At 35.3% G+C, this 25,848-nt stretch overlaps 1 protein-coding gene across 1 annotated transcript in view; it reads left to right on the plus strand.

The window, feature by feature from the left end:
• Positions 1-25,848, plus strand: part of LOC149081328 (complement receptor type 2-like) — a 123,588-nt gene that overhangs the window by 19,278 nt on the left and 78,462 nt on the right. The window contains exons 7-12 of the mRNA XM_089238318.1: positions 380-550; positions 2,088-2,270; positions 7,019-7,198; positions 12,463-12,714; positions 14,051-14,227; positions 21,708-21,905. Coding sequence (XP_089094444.1) covers positions 380-550; positions 2,088-2,270; positions 7,019-7,198; positions 12,463-12,714; positions 14,051-14,227; positions 21,708-21,905 — 1,161 coding nt within the window. The remainder of the gene's footprint in view (positions 1-379; positions 551-2,087; positions 2,271-7,018; positions 7,199-12,462; positions 12,715-14,050; positions 14,228-21,707; positions 21,906-25,848) is intronic.

Here is a 25,848-nt window from a genome sequence, read left to right on the forward strand (position 1 = left end):
ATGATTTCCAAATATAACCTTTGAATCACCTTATGACCCCTTCAGGGGTTGAATTTTGAAAAATCCCCTTGCAGTGAGTCTATACATCAAACTACTGAAACCGAATTTCAGGTTTATAGCTTCAGCAGTTTCAGCTCGGCGATAATGAATCAATTAAGACATGTTATTTTATATGCATAGGTGATGACTAAGTGATTTTGAATGCCATCGAAAACCTAATTGAAATTTTTTTATGATTCTGTGTTCAAGTAGGATATGGATTTTTCTGATTGCCAAATGAATTTTTGTAAAACATTTGGTTAACAAAATTTTATGGCTTAATACTTGAAATTGAAGAACGCAAATATTTGTGCAATAATTGAATTAATTTGTGTTCCAGTCAAGATGTGTGAAGAATTGCATGTGCGAAAATTAGAAGCTGTTGGTCAGTGTGAAAGAACTCCTGGAACTACCTGCAAGGTGAAATGCCTGGAGAGTGAAAAAGCACCATTTCCGAATGATGACATCAGCTGTTCCAGTGCATCAACCTGGAGTGCCGATCCTGTTTGCAGTGAGCATATGTTTAGCCTGTTATTTTGAATGAAAACATGTATATGTGGTTTGGTTTTGGATTTTTCAAAATATTTGGAGTTTCGGCAGATCTGGTTCCTGGATTTTATATTCTCATATTTGTGTTGAGACTAAGTCAACCAAAAAAAAAAAAAGGAAAGAAGAAAACAGAAAACAGTATTAAAGTTATCTCTTTTGTCTTTTGAGAAGTTTGTATGCTTGAAAAGTCTAATGTTGAGATGTATGTGAAATGACCTGACACCGAGTGTTAAGATTCAAGCATTTCTCTTACATAGCATAGTGATGCACATTTTGTGAGGTAAGTAGTAGTGAACTCTCCATACGTGTAGAAATTAACAATTTTCAAAGAATATATGTTTCATGTTGAAATTTGTGAGTTATATAAATTCAGAATTTTTTGTTGAAAATTTATAAAAGAAACAATCAATATGATATAATTTTAGTTTGACTGCAAAATCATTCTTAATTTTTCAGAAATTTCGAACAGGGTGAAGCGTAAATTTTACACACAGCCATAGAGGGCCGAAATTCAGGAAAGGCTGGGGGGGGGTGTAAAATTCAAAAAGGGCAAGGGAAGACGGCCCCCAAAATGAAATCTGTAAACATGGGGCCCCGACTTGGAAGCTTGTTGGTCATCCCCCGCTGCGAGTGCAGAGAAAAATTCTCACTTGTATTTTCTTTGCCAATGAATAAAATCCAGGCCCACCCACGCAACTAACCTTGATCAAATTTTATGGGGGCCCCCAGACTGGATATATCTTGGGCTCTCGCTATTGCGAATTTTTCAACGTTAAAGCAGCAAGAAAACAATGAAATCCATCAAGGGCCCCTGGAAATGAAAACTTTTAACTTCCCCATGAAGGTATACATGCAATCCCCCCGGGTACCCGGACCCTGTGTATTGGGAGCACTGGTGTTATATGTATATTATACATACCTCTCGGCATGACCCCCCCCCCCCCCACAAGGTCAGGGCTGACAGCGGCCGAAACGATTCTTATCACTTTTTGATTTTTCACACTATAAATTAACCACAGAGGGGGCCCCTGGAAAGCTGGTTTGGGGGCTCGTTATCTAAATTCCAGCCTAAGGGCCCTGCTGTAGGATGTGGGAGCCTCTCGGTACATGCACATAACATGGTCCCGATGGGTCAAATGTGTCCCGATATATGCTAGAGTTAAATGAATACTTGACCCAAAACCGTAACCGACTTCCGTAACACAAAAACGTCACCCATTTCCGTAACATAAAATCGTCACTAATTTCGGTTGTTTAGAAACAGGCCCTTTTCGAGTTTGTGATTTTATATTATAGAGTACATTACAAATTCTCTGCTTTTCATTACAATAATTTAATAGTGACAAATAAATCATATTCTCAACATTAATCATTACTCATTTTCTTTGCTTGATATATGTCATCACTCACACATTCTATTTCAATATTTAAAGTAGTGATGGTAATCCTAGAATGAAAAGCCTTCTTCAAGACACTGAAATTATTTTCTAATTTTTTAGAGCAAGTGTGCACCATACAAAACTTACCTGAAGGAATAGGACTTGGTGATTGCAGTATTAGTATGTTTGAAGGTTCTGTTTGTAATGTGATATGCTCCCAACACCCGAGAGCGGTTCCCAGTATAGACACTCGTGTGTCTTGCCTTGACACAGGATTGGTGTTCCCCAACAGCATCCGATGCAGTGAGTAACAAGTATTTCAATTAAATGCTTCAACCTTCATTAGTATATCATTATTCATTATATTCCTCTTTCTTTGTGAACAACTTTCCCTCTAGGCTTTGTAGGGAGGGAAAAAGTAAAAAAAGTATGTATCTGTATGTGCATGTGAGAGCAATGGATATCATGATTGATTATAATATATAACACTGTTCAAAAAAAGAAAAATCAGGTTGCCAAGGAAATTTTGATGGTTTTAGTATATATTGGGAATATTGAGGGTTGGTATTTTCTTCCCCGAATTGGCTTTATTTTTTGAGGCAATACATACAGTCCAGCCATTGATTTTGGCCAAAGATTTTTATTTAAAATTTTTTAATTATTTTCCCATCTCATTCACAATATCAGACATCAGTGATCTATATGTATTGATCTTGAGAGGGTGAACTTCCTACTTGGACAACAAAGCACATGTTATATAAAGTATCCTGTTTCATTTGCTTGGGGAACAATATTGCACATAGAGAATAGATCATTGAGAAAAAAAATGAAATGACATTTAAGAGATGTGCTCATTGTAGGTTATGGCAAATATTGTCAGAGAACCATTGACTGATAAAAAGAAAAAATTATGTCTCCCAGCACTTTTCATGTAAAACTCTGCTTAATGAAGCAATTCATGAGGGAGCACTCAATAAAGGTAACGAGTGCTTCCAATGCATTAGTAAAATGTTTCCTTTACTAAACAGGGAAAAGCTGGTGGCAGGGATTTTTTATGAGCATCATCATATATTGAATCTTCCATTGGGTTAAGTTTCACCTTAATTATTAAGAGTTTTTTGGGTAACCACAAAGTAGAGAATTTGTGTAAAATGTGTTTCATTTGTAATTGAATTTAAAAATTTTTGGAAAATTAGTTTCTGATATGATCATAAAAATGCATTTTCTTCATAGTCATGTAAACAAATTTCAAAAAATCATATCGCATCAAGTTCAGATGTTGCAGCATCAGCATACTCAGAATATCCCATAAAAACTATTACAGGTGTTATTGCATGAGCACGCACACACACACCAAAAATATAAAAACATTGGTGCTGCCTCTGAGGGCAGTATTCACAGACATGGTTTAAACTATAGTCATCATTTTTTGATAAGAGATGGACAAGAAATGGTTAAATTCAGGTTTTTAACCAATCTATGTTGATCTCTTACCCAAAAATTGTGACTACAGTTTAAACCATGTCAGTGAATACGACCCTGAGAGAGTCATACTATGGCGATGTAACTAGAAGAGCATCAAATCATCGAAAAAAAGTCTGACAGCATCTGTAGAGGATCAGGATGAAAGACAGCAACAAGGATGGACAACAGTGATGATGATGAAAGTCTGGCCCAGCTGGTATTGTGTCACTACTCAAGTGAGATTCAGGAAGGATTAGTCATACAGCATCAGACGATTGCACGGACTGGGCAAATGAGAAACTCCCCCTCCCCAAGGAGCAGTTGGTGAACTACATCATTTGGAACTGCAGGAACAAGCAGAAAGATTGTCACTGGCAGGATATATTTATATGTATAAAAAATACTAGCGGCATAGCCTTACTCCTGGGACAGATTGCCTCAAAAAAGTATTTAAACAACAGCCAATAAAAATTCTCTTATCTGATTTACATAATCATTCACCAAAAACTGATAATTTGAAACTTAAGAACTATTCTGGCAACAACAATTGAAAGTGTGATTTGATCAGGATTGCATACCTCTCAGACTATGGCAGATGAAGCAAAAATCACAACAACAAACGTGCACGATCTAATGATGTAAAACATTTTTTCCATAATAATTTTTACTATAAAAGTATACAAATTAAATTATATAAACATGGATAAAAATTAAGATAGAGGCAAGATAGGCCTATTCCACAAGGATTCAGTATATGTTGCATCGTAACAGTCACCAGCTCTCAATACTTCTGTTCAGTCTTTGTCAGTTGCCCCATGGCTTTCGAAATTCTCTTCATACCAACAACCTCGTCTGTTTCGAACATTATTGTAGCACTTTTCTGCGCTTATCGAAGCTGTTCTTCATCTTTCACTGAATCTCTGAGATTTTATTTTGAGCATCTTTTTGCACTTCTGGATTCATCCACATGAATCATATATATCCACATAACCATTTTAAAATTCAGAATTGAATCTTGAAGAATAGCCATGCAACATTTTGAGGGTGATTTTACCAGATGACTTGTTCACAAAGTTGTTCAGATATTGTTCTGTCAACTTGATTCTCACATCCCAGTTCTTATGTTCTCTATTTTTCATGCCTGTAGATATCAATAACAATACAGTTTTATTTGCTCTTTCAATAATCTCATTTGCTGTAGGGTGTTCAATTATCTTTGTAATACTTAAACTGCTGTGACATATATAGAACCATGATCACTTATATAATTCAATCTAGTAGTCCAAAGTCATTCACAAAGTTGTCAGCCGCTTTCATTACACATGACATAACATGACTAAATTCACCCTGCCTCACATCTTTCACAAGATATTAACTCATGTCCCCTAAGGTTGGGCAGATCTGGGTTCTTTATTTTGAAACTTAAATTATTTCAACAAATCTGAAATGGCAAAAATGCTGTAACAACATCCAAAGTTGAAAATATAAAATAAATCCAAAAAAAAACCCCATCATAATCAGGAATTGATAGATTAAGTCATGGGCATACATTCAGTGCTTGCAAAATAAAATCATTTGAAATCAAATGTGTAAGATAACAATTTGAAATTTTTACAGTGATTTGCCGCTGTGGTGGTCGAGTGGTTATAGTGATGGACTCGTGATACAAGGATCCGGGTTCGAATCCCACAGTGGTGGTCGGCTGAAGTTGGTTTTCTGTGGTTCCCAACTTCAAGGCGCAAATGTGAGCCGATCTCCTCGTTAAAAAGTCTCGCCACAGAGAGCAACAGTCCTACAACGATAAATCATTCAATCATATAAACACTTCACTCATAGTTAGAAAAACTGGTGGCAGATGGCAGCACTACACATAACAAACATTACACAGAAACAAACTTTATGTCAGGTTGCACTACACGTACACGCACATTCCTGAATGTACTGATTCGTTGGGGGGTTCCGCAGGGGGGGGGGTGCATTTGTGGTGTAGCAGTAGTGGGTAGGGCCTCCAGGGAATGGCTCGGGGATCCATGATGTTCTTGGGTCAGCCACCTCATTGGGCAATTTGCCTGTTGTGGGATTGTATTTGTATCAGGCCCATGGCCAGAAATTTTGTTCAGACTGGGGTCCAAAGTAATTTAAAACAGTAGATTTGGCCATCTTTTTACCTTTTTTCGGTCATTTTCTCACATTTCATGGGGGGGGGGGGCAGACACCCAAGTCCCCCTCCTTTCCGCTATAGTCTTGTTATTAAAGTTCAGTCTAGTTATAGGTAAGATGCCTTGAAAATTCCTATTGACCCATCAAGGGTTAAAAAACCAGCCCCCAGATTTAATTTCACAAGTAGTCAAAATATTTCTAACTGAAAACAATTGTATGAATCTGGTAATGTTGATGATCACGAGTAGCTCTTGATTTGCTTTCAAACTCTTGACAAAAAGCCTCAAATTTGATATAATAATATGTATCATCGCAAACAGGCCTTTTCCTGGTTTGGTTGTGTGCAGCAATCCCTGTTGTTTGCCTTGTACATAAGTTGTTGACTAAAAATTCCAGACAGATTGACATATGATGTTTTGCATAGCATTTCATGTACAGGAACAGTAAATTTCCTTGCAACATGTATTTTTGTATTTGTACTTTTTCTTTCTGACTGTTCTCTCTGTGGTAAAATGTTCTGTAAGATCATGAAATTTGATCACAATATTTTTCCTCATACATTCGGGAATTACATACAATAGTTTGAGTTTTTCTTTAGCATCAACTTTCCTGAAGAGTCAATTATTCTTCAACTGCACCTAAGAACTAGTTGTCTCTCCTCTTTGGTCCAATCTATAATAGGCTTCTGTAACTTTTTCATCTTTTTCTTCAGCTCGTCATCTAAATCTTGGATCATCAAGATTTGATCTTCCTCAGTCAAGTATATTTATAATTTCCTACCAATATATGAGTCTGGAGTATCATTTGTCTTTGCTGGTATTTATTTATTTTCTGATTTATTTATGTATGTATATATATATATATATATATCTATACAAATACAGCACCACAACAGCCAAAATGCCCAATGAGGTGGCTGAGAAAAAGATGCCCATAATAAATATAATATATATATATATATTACTCTTTATGATCAAACTGATTGATTAAAGTTTATTACAATTTGAATTTTGCACAGCTTCAATATGATTTGTGTGCTGCTTATGTGTTTCTGTCGAAAAACTAGAGCCAATCAGACAAAAAAACAATGCCAGATTGAGATTCAATGCTCCAAAATTACCTTAAAATCACTGGAATATCTTTGACACTAAAATCAGTGTTATTCATCTGCCTCTCCTCATGAAACATATAATTGCATTTATTTAAAATTTTCTATTACATCTCATTCCTATTTCATGTCATAACACTTTTGAGTCAATCACATAGATCTGGTGTTAAGAAACAAAATAAATACATAAGTAAAATATTATATTGCTGAGATATTTCTGCCAAGTGATGACGTGTAACAAAATACAATTTCAATATATAAAAACACATTCAGTGTATGTTGATCATGTTGCAAAGTTATGAATGTTTTCTTCTTTAAGTATATCCTTGTGGAAGATTGGAACTGACACTTCCACTGAAAGCAAAAGAAGGAGAAACTTGTGACAATTTAGGGATCAATGAGACTTGCACTGTGGAATGCGAGGGAGATGCAGCTATGTATGGATTCGATCAGGTTACATGCCTTGGTGATAACAAGTTTACAGATTTGCCTGCATGTGGTGAGTTCCATTTTAGTGTATACATTTATATTATTTTTTGTGAGTTCCATCTTGAATTCAAATTTTTATTGAAAACAATAATAGCTCAAGCTGAAATAAAGTTTAGGTCCTCTCTCTCTCTCTAGTGCTATGTGATTTTGTTGTATTTTCAAAATGTCAAAAAAAGTTTTATTTTATTAACTACTAAGCTCTGATATGAATTTTCTTTCTGAAATTCATCATCTTGGCTTGGTATCCTGTCTTTCGTACTTCTTATGAACACAGGAGAGTGACATCGTTTCTCGCTGAGAAGGTGGTGTATCATTGGTCTAAGCACTTGAAGTTATACACTAGCTGACAGAACGATGGCCAGGTCCACATATTTCAAAAAAGTTATGCATTGTGAGCTATTACTTACAGTAACATTACAAAAATACCCTGACTTATGTTACCATGAGTTTTCAATATCGAAGTTATGTGATTCTCTGTAAAAAATGCATATTTCTGAAATTCAATCATAACCACTGGATTGTTGCAGAGATAGTACCAGATTATTGATTGATAATCAAATAAGGAATTGTTTTATTTCATCAGAACATGATACTTTATGAAACTACATTGGTATTTTAAGCGGCTATAGTATACAGTCAAATCTCTTTAACAGATCACTCGGATAATAACATGTAACTCAGCTAACTGGGTCACTTTTTTTTTTTGAAATCCTCATTTTCCTCTGATGCGTCCTCATTTTCCTCTGATGCGTCCTCATGTTATCAAAATTCTGATAACACGTCTCCACACTTAACCGTTTATATACGAAATGTGAAAAGTAGAATATGAAGAAAATTATAATAAATTAAAATAAAATTATAAATGTAATGATAATAATAAATAGTTATACATTATAAGGTAAATTATTTGGTAGATCATTTTAGTTATAATTAAAGGCAAAATAAACAAACAAAAAACAGTGTTTTTGAAACAGTTAGCTCAAAACAAATTATCTAACCTAGTACTTTCAAGTACAGTCGGGATATAAAGAGTTGGGGGAATCACTTGTGAAAGTACGATTTCAAAAAGTTTCATTAAAATAGGAAATACTTCATAAAATACAAAGGTTTTCAACTGCTGGCTGGTGCGAACATGGAGTTAGGAAAGAAAGAAAATTCAACTGCCCTTAAGGAGAATCAAACCCATGTCCTGTCATTTCCTTAGAGCCGTACGCAAGTATTTATGCATTTTTCTCACTTCTAATTAGTTTCAGTTAGCAAGACTTACTTTTAGATCAAAACATCATTTTTTGGAGATATGTTCTGACCAAACACCACAGAATTACTGGTTCGATATAACTATAATTTTAATTCTCTCAGTGCACTAATAGCCTGGAACTATTTTTTAAAAACTATTTTATCATTATTGCAATGGTTGTGAGCATTAAAAAATGCCTACTACTGTCAAAATGGCACTAAGCTTTTGCAAAATTCCATGATCTTGGGATGGAAGAGAAAGTTAAGGTAAATGATATATAAATAAATATAATTAACTTAATGAATTTCCGAAACTGAACTAATTTTTAAATAACTGAAATTAGGTTTTTACGTGCATGAATGCATTACTGGGGGCTAGGAAGTAGCAAGGCCATTGTTTACTCTGTTTACTGGGTGAAAGTTTTTCTTGTTCAAGAGAGATCCCTTCAAGAGATTTGACTGTACAAAGATGGGAACTTTGCCTGAATTTAAAAATAGAATCCCAATTTTTATTTATTATCATATTTTTGTGAAAGTCAATTTCATTAATTTTTCCAACACACCAGTTTAAAAAATAATTTGTTTGATGAAAATGCACCTGGTGTGTAACTCAATTAATTTCAACTCATGACTGAAAATTGTTTTCTTGCCATCAAATGGCGTACAAGCTGCTCCAGGGCCGTCATTTCAACTTTTTCCGGGGGGAGGGGGGGGCGCAAGGTGTGTATATATATATATATATATATATACCATTTTTAGTGTATTTTCAATTTTCAAAAGCCAGGGGGGAATAGGCTTTTTTGCTGGATGCAATATAGGCTCCATGTTAAACACGACTTTCATTTACTCACAACTTAGAGGAATAGTCTTTTTCACCAGGCCAGATTGTAGTCACGGTGCAAGTTAGATTTTGTGGAACCATGGTATTACTGTCATAATAAAAAAAGAAAAAGACAGGTATTCCAAAAAATTTGTCTCAGTTAACAAATATTATATGTATTTGTATAGAAAACTGTACCCCGACTTACTCTGTGGTTGTTGGTCCTACCTACTGTGTAACTTCGGGATATTGGTGCACATGGAATACCAAAAAGCTCTATATTTTGCAAGTTTTATTTCAAGAAACAAGTAGAATCTGTTTTCTGATGGTAAGAGTGGAGCATTGAAAGAAGAGATATATAAAAGCATATGTTTTCAATGATACAGTTATGAATCAAGTTAGGTTACAATTAAAATTTTTTCCTTCAATTTACTATTTCAGTTAGTAATTTGAAAATTCTAATATTAATTGAAATTTGATATCATGCATGAAGGATATAGTTAACCCTTTAAGACTGGGAAACTTTTGAGAACATGAATATTTGTTAAGTATTTCACCTGCACGATCGTTTGAGCTCAGGCTTAAAGGGTAATGTTATACTCATCAGCCCAAAGTAGTTTACATGCATTAAATACAGGGTATTTCAAAAAGAATCACCAGATTTGAAATGTGTATATTACAAAAAATATTGAACACATAGACACTTAAGATTCATTTTAAATTGTATATTACATAGCTAATCATAAAGTTTTTTTACAAACCAAATTAAAGGTACTCAATATGTCTACCTTGGGATGCACGACATGTCTATATAGTAGTCAAATTTGTCCCAAACTTTTCGAGCATGTTTGCATCCACTGCTTCTATAGCCGCTGTTATGCATATCTTCAATTCGGTTAATGTAGCTGGAAGGGGAGACACATAAACGTAGTCTTTTATAAACCCCCACAATAAGAAATCGCACACTGTGAGGTCCGGCGATCTTGGAGGCCAGTGATGTTGTTTAACTGAATCGTCAGGTCCCATACTGCCAATCCATCGTTTAGGAATGTAATTGTTCGAAAGTTCTCGAATGTCCAAGCTCCAGTGTGGTGGTGCCCTGTTCTGCTGGAAAATGAAGTCATCTGAATCGGTTTCTAACTGTGGGAAAAGCCAATCTTGACAAACACAGAAGTGGCGGCCGAAGGAAGAGCATTAGCGCTACCTGTTGGTAACTGCCTAAAACTTGAGATTTCCTTCTTTCTACCTATTCATTATTCGATCCAAATGGATTAAAAGCTGAATAGTCATGATTTTTTTTAAATCGGATGATTCTTTTTAAAACACCCTTTATTTTCTCTGCTTTCCTTGACTTTGTTATACAGTAGGACAGGGGCGTAGCCAGAAATTTCGTTCGGGGGGGGGACCACTTTCATTTCGGGGGGGGGGACCAAAGTGACAGAACAATGGATTTGGCCATCTTTTTCCCTTTTTTCGGTCATTTTCTCACATTTCGGGGGGGGGGGACCAGACCCCCAAGTCCCCCCCCCCCGGCTACGCCCTTGCAGTAGGACCTGGTTAAAGAACTTAGGTATCACAAATTTTCCTGGAAGACATTCTATTGATGCATTTTTTGGTATTTATTGTAAAGTTGTCTTTCTTCTTCTTATTTTATTTTACTGTTCATCATTGAGTTCTACTTTGCTTCAAGAAAGTCTTAGAAGAAAGAAGAGAAAGTTTTCTTCTTTACTTTTTTATTCTTTCTAAAATGCCTTTATATTTTTCATCACCTTTCAGATGTCCCAGAATTGATTCAGAAATGAAAGTGTCCTACACAAAATTCAATTCAAGCACCCGCAGATCTAAAACACTTCAGACGCTCCCGTTTTCCACTTTTCTTTAGCTAGATTCAGATGTTGGTTGTGGTAGTGTTATCATGTGTGAGTAATGCCCAAACACAATACACTTTTTATTGCTTTCAAAATTGAAGATATACAGTTGGCTTAAAGCCAAAACCGGGCAAAAAGTGAGGTAGCAAAGAAATTTGAGATTACTCAAAGTTTGTTATTCACGATTTTGAAGAGCAAAGAGGGAATTAAAGAGAAATTCCAATTCAGAGAGAAGAAGAATCTGATGGTGATATTTGAACATCTGTTAAAAAAATATTAAGAGAGATGGAGCTCACACTGATATGGAAGCAGCTCTTGCATTGTTCGAAAAAGTGAGAAAGAAATACTGCACGTGTGTTCCACTGACTCTGCTAAAAGAAAAGACTTTGCATTTGGCATGTTTATTGAGTAAATACTTTTTTAACACAAAACATTCAACGTCCAAAGTCATAATAAGGGAAAATAAACTAGTAATGATCAACATATTTTTGTTCGTGTATTTAATGATGTAAAATTTCAATCAACTTTCAATTTTTTTTTAATATATAGAATTAATTTTTATAATTATCTATTTTTAAAGTACTTGTATTAAAAAATTGCATGTGCTTGTAAATTATGTTTCATTTCTCTTAATAGTACTATTTTCCAAGTTAGTATGGATATAACAAAGTTTGAAGGTTTTTAACAGCTGGCTGATGCGAAGATATATTTTTGGAAAGAGAAAATATTCAACTGTCCCTTCGGGGAATCGAACCCATTTCCTTCCACTTTCCAGGTGAACGCCCTATACTACTAAATTATAGAGGCAACGAATATCGCAATCTTTCTTTGGAGCTCGTGTGCACTGAACGGGACCCATACATGGATGGTTGGACCTAACTCGGGTCAAAGCTCACAATTGCTGACAATGCCACCAGATGGCGACTTATCCAAGGATGATTACTGTCCATGTACGGGCCCGTTCAATGCACATGAAATCCAAGGAAAAATTGTGATATTCGCTGCCTCTGTAGTCTATTGGTCTAGGGCGTTCACCCAGAAAGTGAAAGGATGTGGATTTGATTCCCCACAGAGGCAGTGGAATTTTCTCTTTCCAAAAATATATCTTCGCATCAGCCAGCTGTTAAAAACCTCTGTATGGATAGCGGAGAGTGACATCATCCTCGGATAACAAAGTTCACGTATAACAAACTAATTCGCTGTTTTTTTTAAATTTGTTATAAGTGGGTCCGACTGTATGTGGTGTCTAACTGTATTTGTGTGGATTATAAAAATTCTGTATATTCATTATCATATAATAAATTGATTAAAATTTCCTACATTTCGTCAATTTTTTAAAAATATTTTCAGTTTTAAAACCGGAATGCCAACCATTGACGATACCAGCTGGAAGCCGTGCAACATCATGTACTGATGGGTTCAAAATCTACTCAAAGTGCATTGTGGACTGTGTTAACCCTTTGCATACAATGGGTGGTAGCCAAACAATAGAAGTTGAATGTAATACTGCCAATATCTGTGACACTCAATATGATAGCAGTGGAAATGCAGAGGTCAAATGTGAAGTTGTTTTGACATGGTCAATTGCTATCCCACCTTGTGGTATATTTCATTGAAATTTTTCTCTAATTCAAATTTTTCTAGTTAATACTTACAAGTTATGGATAAGGAAAATAATTGATTGATATATACTGTTTTCAAGTTTAACTCATCAATGTTAAGCATATAAGTTCATATCTGCTTCAATATGTTTTGTCTATGTAGCATGCAAACATAGGGTTACTAGCCATCCTCATTTATCTAGACAGGCCCTAATTTCTTTTGCCATCTTTGTAAATTTCAGAAATTTCTACCTGTTGTCCTTGTTTTTGTGGTTCCAAATTTTTTTTCTTTAAGGAAAAAGCTTTTTCATCATTGTGTGTATTTGATTTCTTTTACATACATATTTACACTTTTTGACCAATTGCCGTATAAATTTACAGAAAACAGCTCAAGTTGTCTTCAAGTGAAACAGATTCAGTTCTAACCCGGCCATGCATGCTCCATAACGAGAAAAAAAAAAACTCACCTTTATAAGAAGGTCCCTTATACAATACACAATTTCAGGATGAAATCACTCAGTTATGCAACTTCTAAATGCAATATACTTTATTCAACACAACAAATACACTTTATTCATTCCTCACAAGAAATTTTACAAGTCTTATTCATTTTATAACACATTCCAATTGCCTCTGACGATCTCTGTTTATCTTAAGAACTTTTGAACATCTCTTGAACTTTTTACAGCACTGGAGCCTCTAGGCCATCCCTTGCGTTAGGATGGCCATGGGGTTACATAAACTCCCTTTCATTCAGAAATAAACAAAGTGGATTGAACAACACTCACTGCCTTATTTTCCAATAAATACTCTCTGTTAAGCGAGTTTTTCACCAACTTGTGGTAAAAAATTGGTGAAAAGCGGCTGTGTTTTGGTCTAAAAGCAATTGTTTTTTTTTTATTGATAAAGTTGTCATGGACATATGTAAGTGACATTGGCAAAGTTGCACACACACATGCATCCTCATTTCCAAGTTCCATAACCTGGCAACCCTATGCAAACATGCATGTAAAAACATATAAGTATGATACTGTTCACATGCACGAGATCTTGTTTTTGTGCATTAAGCATATCGTTGTGTTAACATTCACCAGTTTTCGTGATGATTACTCACTTAACTATGATATCATAGTTCTGAAACCCTAAATGATCATTGGATTCATTTTTAAATATTCAAAAAAGGAACAGAACTTTCTGCATAAATGTATTGTCAATGATTCCCCCATATCTGCTTGATTCAGATTTCACCTGATTATGCACGTGCAGTTAGCTGACTGAACTGCACGTGCATGACTGTCTTATCTCAAATCTGAATCTAGTATCTCATATTATTATAGAATTGGAATGTGGACCACCAGTGTACTCAAGCACCGTTGTTGAGGCGTTTTGCACAAATGGCCGCAAGGAAAACTCAGTTTGCACTGTTGTGTGTGTACAGGATGCTATAATACAGCCTCCAGATTTAACAGTGACCTGTCAGAGTGATGGAACATGGACACCAAGTCCTGAATGTGGTGAGTGCTTTACTTCATCTAAAAAAAAAATGCACGATTGGCTAAAATTGATAATACTCTCACTTTATGGAACCAATAATGTGCTTGATACAATGTCTTAAGAAATGCTATTTTTGCAGAGACAAGCTTCATCCTTTATGAGAAATTAAACCATAGCTTCTCAAACTTTCCCCCTCCAGAAGAGGAATATTATGTGTATTTGAGAAGTTGGTATTCTTGTTGCCAGTATGTGAATTTGTGTCTGAGTGGTGCAGTGGTAAGATGCTCGTATTCCACTATGAAAGTTACAGTCAAGGTACATGGGTTTGAATCTGTGCAAGAACATCAGAAATAAGTTTTCTACCTACCAAGCCTGGGGCAACCAATGATAGATGCAGCCTTCATTTCCAACCCAGCTCCTCTGGTTAGAAATTACTGTCTGGCGATACATGACCAGAGTTGGTGTGCGGTAAAGTAGTATGTGAAGTTGAGCGTCCGAGTGGTGCAGTGATAAGATGCTTGTGTCTTTCACCATGAAAGTTACCAGCAGGATCCACAGGTTCTATCCAGGAGGAAGAACATAGAAGCGAAGTTCTTTACCCACTGAGCCTGAGGCGACCATAATAGGTGGCACATTTATTTCTCACTCATTAGTAGAAAACCACTGTATGGAGACATGGCCAACGTTTGTGTGTGATAAACTACAGGATGATACAAAAGTCATGCAACCTGTTCTAAAATATTTTATTTTTAAAATACTATCAAAAAAATAAATAAAAAAAACAAATAGTTCAAATAAGACAATATTTGTGGATACAAAAACAAAGTTTCTTTAAAAATGTTACAACATGATTTCAAATTGTGAGCCTTTTGAGTGAATGAAAGTGCACATTCTTTTTGCGAGGTTTCTAGCCACTTTTCTCGTGGCACATAATTTTTCAGTCTTTGATTAAATGGTTTTTAGTTAATGAAATGGGTATTATTCTTGTGCAGTTGTTTTCGGGTCCCCACAGGAAAAAATCATGATGACAGGTCTGGTAATCTTCGTGGCCATAATCCTTTTCTACTGAGGCAGTCATCAAAAAATGTGTGGAGTAATCCATTATCTCATTAGACATATGGCAGGTTTCTGTTGTAAAAAAGCAAAAACATTCATTTTCACCCAACAGTGCGATGAATTATAAGATGTCCTGTTACAGTTTCCCATCCACTGTTTCTTGAAAAACAAAAAATGAATCACACTTTCCTAAATTCCTACGGTGTGAAATTAAGCACCACACACTGATTTTGATCAAATGCAGAAGAGTATTTTCATGATAGGCATATAGATTTTTAGTGCACAAAATTCTGATGTTTGATCTGATTTGTAGCCAACTCTGGAACAACCTGAACACGGCAGTCGTTAAACTCCAATTTCTTCAGGGCTTTGTGAGCAGTACGTTTCATAATTTTGTTCTTTTGCTCACACATTCCTTGCTGGTTCAGAGATGGACACCCACTTCACCTGTGAACTTTGAAATTTGCAGTTTCTTGAAAATAGGACACCAATCAGAAGATTGTTGTCTTATTGGGCACAAATATTTGAGAATTCATTTTTGAACACAATAACTGTGTCAAATGAATGAATTGAAAAATATTGTTTAATCATAAAAATTCTTTGCTTCTGGCAAAAAAACCCATCTTGATCATACAACAAAAAAAGAGCCAATGCAAGTATTTGTTGCCATCTTGAACAGTATAGTGCTGCTGTCTATGAAAAAACTTTTCATTTACAATCAGTAGAATTTGAGAAATTAATTTTTGTATAACGAGTTGCATAACTTTTGGATCACCCTGCAGTATGAGAAGTTGGCATTCTTAATGCCAGTATGAGATGGTCTTATGATACACATTCTAAAGGCTGATTGTCAGTATTATAGCTATGCAAAAAATAATGTTTTCTGCTATAAGACAAGATTTTACATTTAATAATATTCAAATTCAAGAAATTATGCTTACACTATAAACTGAGCTTGTCTACAGAATGTTTTTACATCATAAACAAACAATTAGAACACTTCAATGGAATCAGACAATTCATTAATCATATAAAAAAAACCACAATAGAGAAATTGGTGTAATGACATCCAGTTGCTGATTGTTATCAACAGTTTTGGTGATGATGAGAAAAAAAAAAACATGTATATTGTCCAAAATAATTCTGTCGAGAGTAGAAAATTATTTTAGAATCATATTTTAAATATTTATTCTTTGTATAACATAGTCACTTTAAACATTACATGCAATTAACGTATGCATTTCCAATGGGAATTTTTATATCGAAAAGCAATATTTGAGGTTTTTGACAATTTTTGACAAAGGTTTTTGATGTGACAGTTTAAACTGCAGTTTAAACCGTCAAAAACGTACCACTCCTGATATATACCATTTTTAGTGTATTTTCAAAAGCCGAGGGGGGCAACTGTCCCGCTGACCCCCCCCCCTCCCCAAATGACGGGTCTGCTAGCACCCCTTGAAAACAGAAAAAAAAATACATTTCTTTAAATCTAGATTTGTTCATTTCATTAGTCGTGCAAGAAGTCACCCTATTGGCTAACTTAGACACGGTATGTATGGCCCTCAAAGTAAAAGGGAGATATCACGTGATCCTGAAAGCCTCAAAGAAAACCCGGGCAGTGCCGGGTATTATAGCTACTTATGAATGAAACTGTTATTAATTAAAAATAAAATTATTGGTAATTTTAAATGATTAAATTTTAATTGTGCAATTTATTATTTAAATAAATATTTAAAACAATGACAATTGAAAGACTTTCATTGCATGATACTGACATTAAAATTTAACGATCATATATTGTATTTTAATATTACTTGCAGAATCAATTTTTTTCTCAACACTTTTTACCAATTATACATCTAATTAAGAGAATGCCAACCATTATTCACTCTCAACTAGTAAGGCATAATAAAATTTACTGCTTATCTTCATATTTTTTCCCCTTTAGATACTTTTTGTTCCTTTCATTCCTTTCAGTAACAATACATATCTTGTCTGGGTTCATCCTTGAGTTAGTGAACTTCTAATTCATGCTCACTTGCACTTTATTGGAGTAGGATTACATTTTCAGTTTCATGTGTTCCTTATTCTAGAAATTCACTCTGACACCTCTTTCATAGAAACGGATATACACCACTTAGTAAAATATAATCAGTATAAATTTTTAATTTATGGGGAAAATCCCACTTAATATAATTAAAAATTAGTTTCTTGTTAGATTTACAGATATTCGGCCAAATCGAATATGCGGCAAAAGGTCTGAATAGGCAGAATACCGAATAGTGGCAGAATATTCATTACATCCCTGCTAGTTATTGTAATGAGAATGTGTTCTTCATTTAATTTCAGTTTTCACAATATGAAATTAATATTTCGAATCAAACCCAGGACCTCCTGCACCGTAATTTCAACTATAAAAGAACCTACCAATTGAACTCTTTTTTTTTTTTTTTAAGTGAAAATAATATCATGAGTGAACCGTGCTGGGAAATTAACCTTTTTCATCTGCCTAATTTTTGGAAGTCCTTATTAACAAAATATCAAAGATTTTACACTGAAAAAATATGTATAGCTTCATCAAAATTTTTAATCTCCATCAAAAACTTCAATCAACAGAGCAAAACAGACTAATCATTATTGTAATAATTAGCAAAACAGACCAATCATTATTAAATTTAAAATTAATTACATTATTGTAATATTCTTTAAGTTAAAATTTGTACCAAAATTGGAATTATGATGGACTTTGTCACATTTACTGGAAAATGAACAAATTTAGATCTCTTTAAAACCAGAGGTTTATGTATCTTGTATTGCAAAAGGATCAAGGGCTCTATATAAAAATTATACAGCACATTGCTTACACTGATCAAAACCAAATCCAGAAATTTTTTTTTTTATCAAGAATGAATTATTAATTGTAATATATATCTATACAAAAAATTATATATTAAATATATATCTAATTCAGGATTTAACCATAAAAAATAAATTATTTTGAAACCTAAGCAAAATAGGCAAAAAATTTATAGAAAAGGCATTTAGTTAATGACACAGATTAAAAAATTAGTGTATCTAAGTTAGGCATGATCACTACTCAGTATTTTGCTGCTTATTCACGAGTTATTCAGCTTTTGTAAGTTGTTGTCAAGGTTGGGTAGTTTTTGCTATATTTTCGCCAGTGGCAAAAATTAAAAGAAATCAAAGTTTGAATATTTATTTTCACGAAGTAAGTTTTGAGAATCTTAACTTATTTCAAAAAGGTGAAATATTTAAAACTATTTTTTTTACCTCTGGAATCAGCTGTTTTCCTTTCAATTAGACGAAAGGGTTAGAGATAAATATGAATAAAAATCATTTTTGCCAAACAAGTTGCTTGTACAAGTTCTTAATAAAGCATATGTCCTTTCTTAATGAAACCCAACAATATGAATTGTATCATACAAGTGAAAGTAGAAAATTCCTTCTCATTTCATTAGTTTTAATAAAGGTCATTTAGTGCCACGAAGTTGCATACCAAAGTATTAGATATTTAATTTGTAAATAGGTCATCATCATTGACTAAGCTGACAGTGAAACCAAAAACGCTTTCGTGGCCACCATGCAAATTAAAATTTAAAGTTTTGGGATTTTTGGCCGACGTGATGTAAAGTTTTCGTCTTTCAATGTTTCGTTCGCACGGGTGATGAATGCTGTGAACTTATTGAAATTTTCAATTTTGATTAACTCACAGTATTTTAATTTTAACCTTTGTTTAGATTTTTGCCCATTTTATTTTGTGAGGCATCTCTTAAATTAAAAGCAAACATTACATTTGCTACATTACATTTTTTGCATTGTGACAAAAGCAAACCCCACACACACTATTCCCTAAAAACTTTTTAATTTTTTGTCAAATCAAAAGGAACCTTCATGGCAAGGGGTTTGGAGATGCAAAAGCTAGCCTTAATCAGTTGAAGAGCTTCAGAATTCTTGCAACAAATGCAAAAGTTAATCAATGTTAGTAGGATGAAATGCTTCGGAAAAATGTGAAATTTCTCTGAGTATACACACAAAAATTAAAAGAGAAGAAATTAAAGGTAGTCAGTGTTTTTGGAGAAGCATAACAAGTGTTTTGCATTAATAAACCTATTTCGTTTTTGGCTTGTGCTTCAATCATAAATATTCAATATGTATGATTATAAAATTAAATTATTTTAAACCCCAATATTATTGGGGCTTAAAAAAAAATTATACCATTCTCTCTCTCAAGCACTGATATTACACTGATATAAACACTCTCTCACAGTGCACCAAGAAATCTTTGGCAAAACACAGTTCAGAAACCGTGGTATTATAATATGACAATTAAACATGCCACATTTCATTCAAATCTAAACTTTTATTTTTGGTGCATTATTTCTTGAGCAGGAGCAGTGTTCATCAATATACATCTAGGTATGTGATTCACACATAAAAATTAAATTTCACACCTTCAAATGTTGTTGAGTGAAAATACTCAAGTAATCCTTTTGAATTTTAGGTAATTTTTTTTAAGTAGAGTTATTTTTCTCTCACTGCAAAATAAACTACCCCCTTCTCTTAACAAAAGTACCTCTTATAATTTTGAACAGGAGTAAAATAATTATTATAATAATAATTATTTTTTTCGGATCATTGCAATCAGACATAATTATGAGACGCCACAGATATTTACGGGAAAAAAAAACCAAAATATTACCACAATGATGAAACTTGATTACATGTATCGGTCATGTTGTTTACAATTGTAAGTGAAATTATAAGGACGTCAGAGAAACAGTTTTTGATATTTTAATATTTTTGTGAATTTGAGTAAGAAATTAGGACAGAAATATAACACATTTTCATTTCCAGCATTTTACAGTAGTGTAGCACTGTGTTACTTTATGCAAATCATTGGTTTTACTTCACTGGATACAAATCAATAAAAGTATTCCCTCTTTGCCATTATCTCACCAGTAGAAAAAATGCCACAGGGTACAGAGCTGCAAGAAATTTAAATTCATGAAATTTGGCTATTGCATCACACCAGTGTTTCTAAAACATATACAGCAAATGAAATTGGATGTTCTTGATGCGCCATCACAAATGGTTTAAACCATGGAATATGCAGCTTTGTAAAAAAAACCAATCTGATGCTTGTCTGCCAAATCAAAGCGCAATGCTTGTGCTCTTGGAGTAAGGAGCAAAATGCCATCCAGAAATATAAAATCTTCCTTATAACTGCAGTGCTCACAGCAAACAATTTCAAACGTATTAAGTTCTACAAGTAACATCAAATTCATGGAAATGAAGAAAAAAACCTTCATTAACTTTGAAACACAAACAGGTTTGTTTGATTTTCGCAAAACATATGCCTTGGACTTATCAGTGGCATTCTGTTATGTTCTCTTATTAAAAGAAATTCAATCTTGATGCTGCAGATGGTTTCCATTCGCATTGGCATGATTTGAGGTCGACAATGTAACAATGAGCTGTCAAATGGGTGGTGGTTCAGTGATGGTTTGGGGAGCATTTTCTACCCGAGGAAAGACTGATGTAGTTTTTCTATGAACTCAAAAGCTATGTAGAAGTTTTTCAGGAGCAACTTGGTTCATATGAAGAAGTTCTTGGTGGCGAAAATTGCATATTCTCCAACAAGATAATGCATCAATTCATGTGTCAGATCACACAAAGCAGTGGTTCAAGCATGAAAACATCATTGTTCTTTCATGGCCAGCTCATTTCCCTGACCTCAACCCCATGGAAAACTTGTGAGGCTTCCTTTGCAGATCAGTATACACAAGTAGCAGATGTTTCAAAAAACCACCATATCACAGGCTTGAAATTATGTCTCTTGTGACGCTCTCATTGATTTGGTTGAATTCATGCCAAATCACCTTTTTGCCTTGATTAGCAATAGAGGTGGTTGTAGAAAATATTGATTTTGATAAATTTATATGTAATTTGTTAGAATTTTATTTTACTTTTTCCTCAAGATCCTTAATTAATCAGTGGGTGTCTTATATTTTTGTCTATACTATATTTTTTCCCCATAAACTAATGTGAAAATATTTTTGTAAATTCCCAATATGGTATAAAGTTATTTTGCACTGTCATAAAACAGCTTGGAATTTTTGATGTTTTTTACTTTGTTCGTTCTTGTGATTTCACTAAAATTTAAGTGTCTTATAATTATGTCTCAAACTGTATTTATTTATTTATTCTCGTCTCAACAGGCAAGGATTGCCCAATTACAGAGATGGACAAGAGAAGAAAAATACAAATACGCAAATACAACAAACTACAAAAAAAACCCCAACAAAAAACAAGTGGAACAATAGAAATACATATGGAAAAGTATAATGTGATAATAACATGCCTAGTTGACATATTTTATTTTGGTCTTTCAAATCTATTAAAGAAAAAATTGTCCTTTTGAAGGTCATGGATGTTTTGCACCAGACTTTGAAGGTAAGTATCTGGAATTTCATGGCGAGTGCGGTGGAACAACAGGTTCACTATGTAATGTCAGATGCACAGAAGGCCGTACACTCATTGGTGATTATAGGGTGCAATGCATAGAAATGTTTAATGAAGAAGGACGGAGATATGGAACATGGAGCGTCTTTCCAAAGTGTGGTAAGTTTCTTATAACTTTGTGATGTCATTCATATTTGTGTATGTTAGCAAAAATCATAAGATGCCAAATATTTTTCCAGATGAAAAATAGCTCCCACTTTCCACCTCAGAGATCATATACTGGGAGGAAAAGCAACAGAGATTGACAGACAGCACAAACCTAATAAACGATGAACTTCGATTCTGTCATAATTCAGGAATGGGAAATCTGCTACAAACTGCTACAATTTCAGACGTCTGCTACAATTTTGACAATTTCCCCTCGTTTGTTACATTCTGCTACAAAAACACGTAAATTCTACAATTCTGCACCATCTTGTGCCAAAAACAAAATTTTCCCTTAAGAAACTTTGAAGTTATGTCACAGTAGAAGCTGACAACATATAAAATGGGGGTCAAACTATGCTAATTGCAGTTCATCCACAGAACAACAACAAAACAAGAAAAATCCTTCAATTGTTGTTTCCAGCTTTTTTTTCCAAAAAAAGTCTATTCCATTGATTTATTTTCACAAATTTTTTTATCTGAGTACATCTGTTTTCACTCCCTATTTTCAACTGATTTGTGATTGCTCTATGCATTTTATTTTCCAGCATCTTTAAGAGATTTTCAGTCTGCATTTTGCTTCCAAGTTTTCTATTATTCATTGTCTACTATTCATTCTTTTGATATACCATTTCCTTTTATGCCATTCACTGGCATGTTTGGTGTTCAATGGAAAATGGTTTCCAGTTGCGCATTAATTAAAATTATTTTGTCTAAACCATGGTTGTGGTTGGTGTGAAAGGCATTTGATATAAGATTCCAGCAAAGCTTATTTAGGCAGACAAGCAGAGGTTATCAAAAATTCTCAAAAATTTTCTTTGGGCATGTGATAATAAAAAATAGTGAAGTAACAAGCTAGCATCCCTCTCAGCTACAGTGACCATTTTTGTCACATCATTATCATATGACGGACTCGCGATGCGAGGATCCGGGTTCGAACCCCACAGTGGTGGTCGGCTGAAGTTGGTTTTCTGTGGTTCCCAACTTCAAGGCGCAAATGCGAGCCGATCTCCCCGTTAAAAAGTCTCGCCACAGAGAGCAACAGTCCTACAACGATAAATCATTCAATCATAACAACACTTCACTCATAGAGAGATATAGATGGCTTCTTTCTCAGCCATCAATGCGTGAAATTAGGAAGGCAGAGTCATGTGTCTCCAGTGGTGTAGATGGTAGCATGCTTGCCCGGTATGCAAGAGGGACTGGGTTCGAGTCCCGGCGGAGACGTGATGACTTTTCTTTCCGAGCTTACCTCAGCTTAATGTCCGGAATATAATTGTTTCCTTGACTTCACTCATAGTTAGAAAAACTGGTGGCAAATGGCAGCACTACACATAACAAGCATTACAGAGAAACAAAAAAACTTCACGTCAGGTTTCACTACACGTACACGCATATCCGTGTGTACCGATTCGTTGGGGGTTCCGCGGATAGGGGGTGTGGGCGGGGTGCATGTGTGGTGTAGCAGTAGTAGGTAGGGTCTCCAAAAAATGGCTCGGGGATCCATGATGTTCTTAAGTCAGCCACCTCATTGGGCAATTTGCCTGTTGTGGCGTTGTATTTGTATATTCTGCATATCAGGGCTAATTGTATTGGGATCTGCAGTTTATAGCCGATTCCAAAGCTGGCACAGTTCCAGAGAACAGCAATAGCACCTTCCAAGATCTGAATACAGTAAAACCTCATTAAGTCGTCACTCCGGTTAAGTCGTCATTTTTCTTCAGGTCCTTCCACCACCCATAGACAACAATGTTATTAAACCCTTGTTTACTCGTCGCTAATTTCGGTAAACTCGTCGCTATGAAAAAATTTGAGAAAGTGGAACAGACTATTTTTATGGCTCCCATTAAAAAAAAAGTTTGTTAACAACATTGCCATATGCTTAAAAGTCACCATAAAATCCTATATACCCAAACGAAACAGTTTAAGTAACAAAAGTTACGCTGGGGAAGTTCATTTGCCGACTAAGGTTTTTGGAACGTTGAGGACTGTTCAAGCTAGATCTCATTTCTACATGGGCTCTACTGGAGAAACTGAAAGGCCAGTCGTGGTCCAGGCTCTGTCCCTGGTGGGATGTAAGCCATTTACCCGAATGGTTGGACCACGCTCGAGAGAGCCGGCCACGCTGGCCCTCAAACCCTCTGATTAAAGCTCCAGGCCGTGAGGCCTGGTCTCCTTACCCCCATTGCCCGGACCAGCCACAGCTCTCCCAACCCAGGGCAAGCCCAGGAGGGGCTCACAAACCCAGTAGATGCCGACGCCGCCCCTGATCACCCCTCCCGGAGCCAGATCCGAAAACCCCCAAAAGATTTTATTATATCAATCAAAACTATACAAGATATACATATTGCCATCCGTTTGGATTGCTCTGGACCACAAGCGACACGACAAGTGCCCCGAGTGGGCGCGGTCTTCACATAGTGGGCTACTGCCGGTTTCAAAGTTAGAGCAGAAAGAGATTAAGGTTGATGTTTACGTTTGTGCAATTTTGGACCACCATCGCAACAATTGCTCTAGTTGGGCGCTGTCTTCACATTGCAATTTTTGCTGCCGCCAGACGCTTACAATTCAGATATTGCAGATTGTTCGCGGTGTTTTCGCTGTTATTTCGTTCCGATTCACATCCAACATATGGCCATTCCAGGTGCTGGGCCACTTCTCTCTCAGCTAGGTGGATCTGTTGAACCCTTCGTTGACTATGTGGCCAGCCCAGGTTCTGGACCACTGCTCGCTATGCTAGGTGGCCCTGTTGAGCACTTCGTTGACTGTGTGGCCAGTCCAGGTGCTGGACCACTTCGCTCTCGGCTGGGTGGCTCTTTTGAGCTCTTCGTTGACTATGTGGCCAGCCCAGGTTCTGGACCACTGCTCGATCGGCCAGATGGCTCTGGCGAGCCCATGGTTGATTACGTGGCCAGCCCTGGTGCTGGACCACTTCTCGCTATGCTAGGTGGCTCTGTTGAGCACTTCGTTGACTGTGTGGCCAGCCCAGCTGCTGGAATAATTTAAGTAATAAGAGATAAAAGAGATGAAAAATTGCTACTATTTATTCTTTCATGATCTATAAATTTTATTAATATTGTTATTTTGATTCATACTTTAATAAATTTCATATTACTTTAAATTTATACGATTTTCATAACATTGCACATTGGAACACTTGAGGTGACGACTTATCGAGGTTTTACTGTATTATAAGAAACATTGGTCTGTATCATAAAATAAGAGATGATCTAACAAACATATCAAATAAATCATCTTGGAGCTGCCCTTTTTTTAACAGTCATTGCATGCAGGCTACATTGCTTTGAGATGGAGCAGTTATACTGACAGCTATAGGGGCTTCCTCATCTAGGAATATGGTTTGCCTGGGTCGTTATTTTCTATGCACACCTGGGTTACAATTTTTCATGGGTGCCTTTATTAAAAAATATATATAATAGCCCCTGTGCAATCATGTGAAGGAGCAGGGAAGACTTGAGACAAGATTCTCACCTGTGCAAGACATCATTTTGGTGACTCTCTGGCATATAAGTCACATGAGTAAAATTATCTGGGGGAAACTCACTGATTAGTATATGCCATGAGTAATATGGTGAGAAAAAACATAGCCAGTTAAGTCATTAAAGCATTTATTCTGGGTTTTATGTTCACTTACTTTATAAATTTACACATATGTATTTAGCATTTACTATCCCAGTTGTGTTCCAGCTAGATGAAATGAATTAGAAATTGCAATGGTTTCTGAAAATTATTCCATCCGATACAGTCATAGTTTGAAATTTGCAGAAAAAAAATTTCATTCTCAATTTTGATTTGGAAGATAGATGGCAACACTTGAACACATAACAAGCACAACACTTACATGAGTATTACTGCCAGTATTTCTGTACCTTTCTGA

Source organism: Pholcus phalangioides, unplaced genomic scaffold (genome assembly GCF_987345545.1).
Source record: "Pholcus phalangioides strain wild (caught in Gottingen) unplaced genomic scaffold, Ppha-v1.0 ptg000010l_1, whole genome shotgun sequence".
In the NCBI taxonomy this organism is placed as follows: domain Eukaryota; kingdom Metazoa; phylum Arthropoda; class Arachnida; order Araneae; family Pholcidae; genus Pholcus; species Pholcus phalangioides.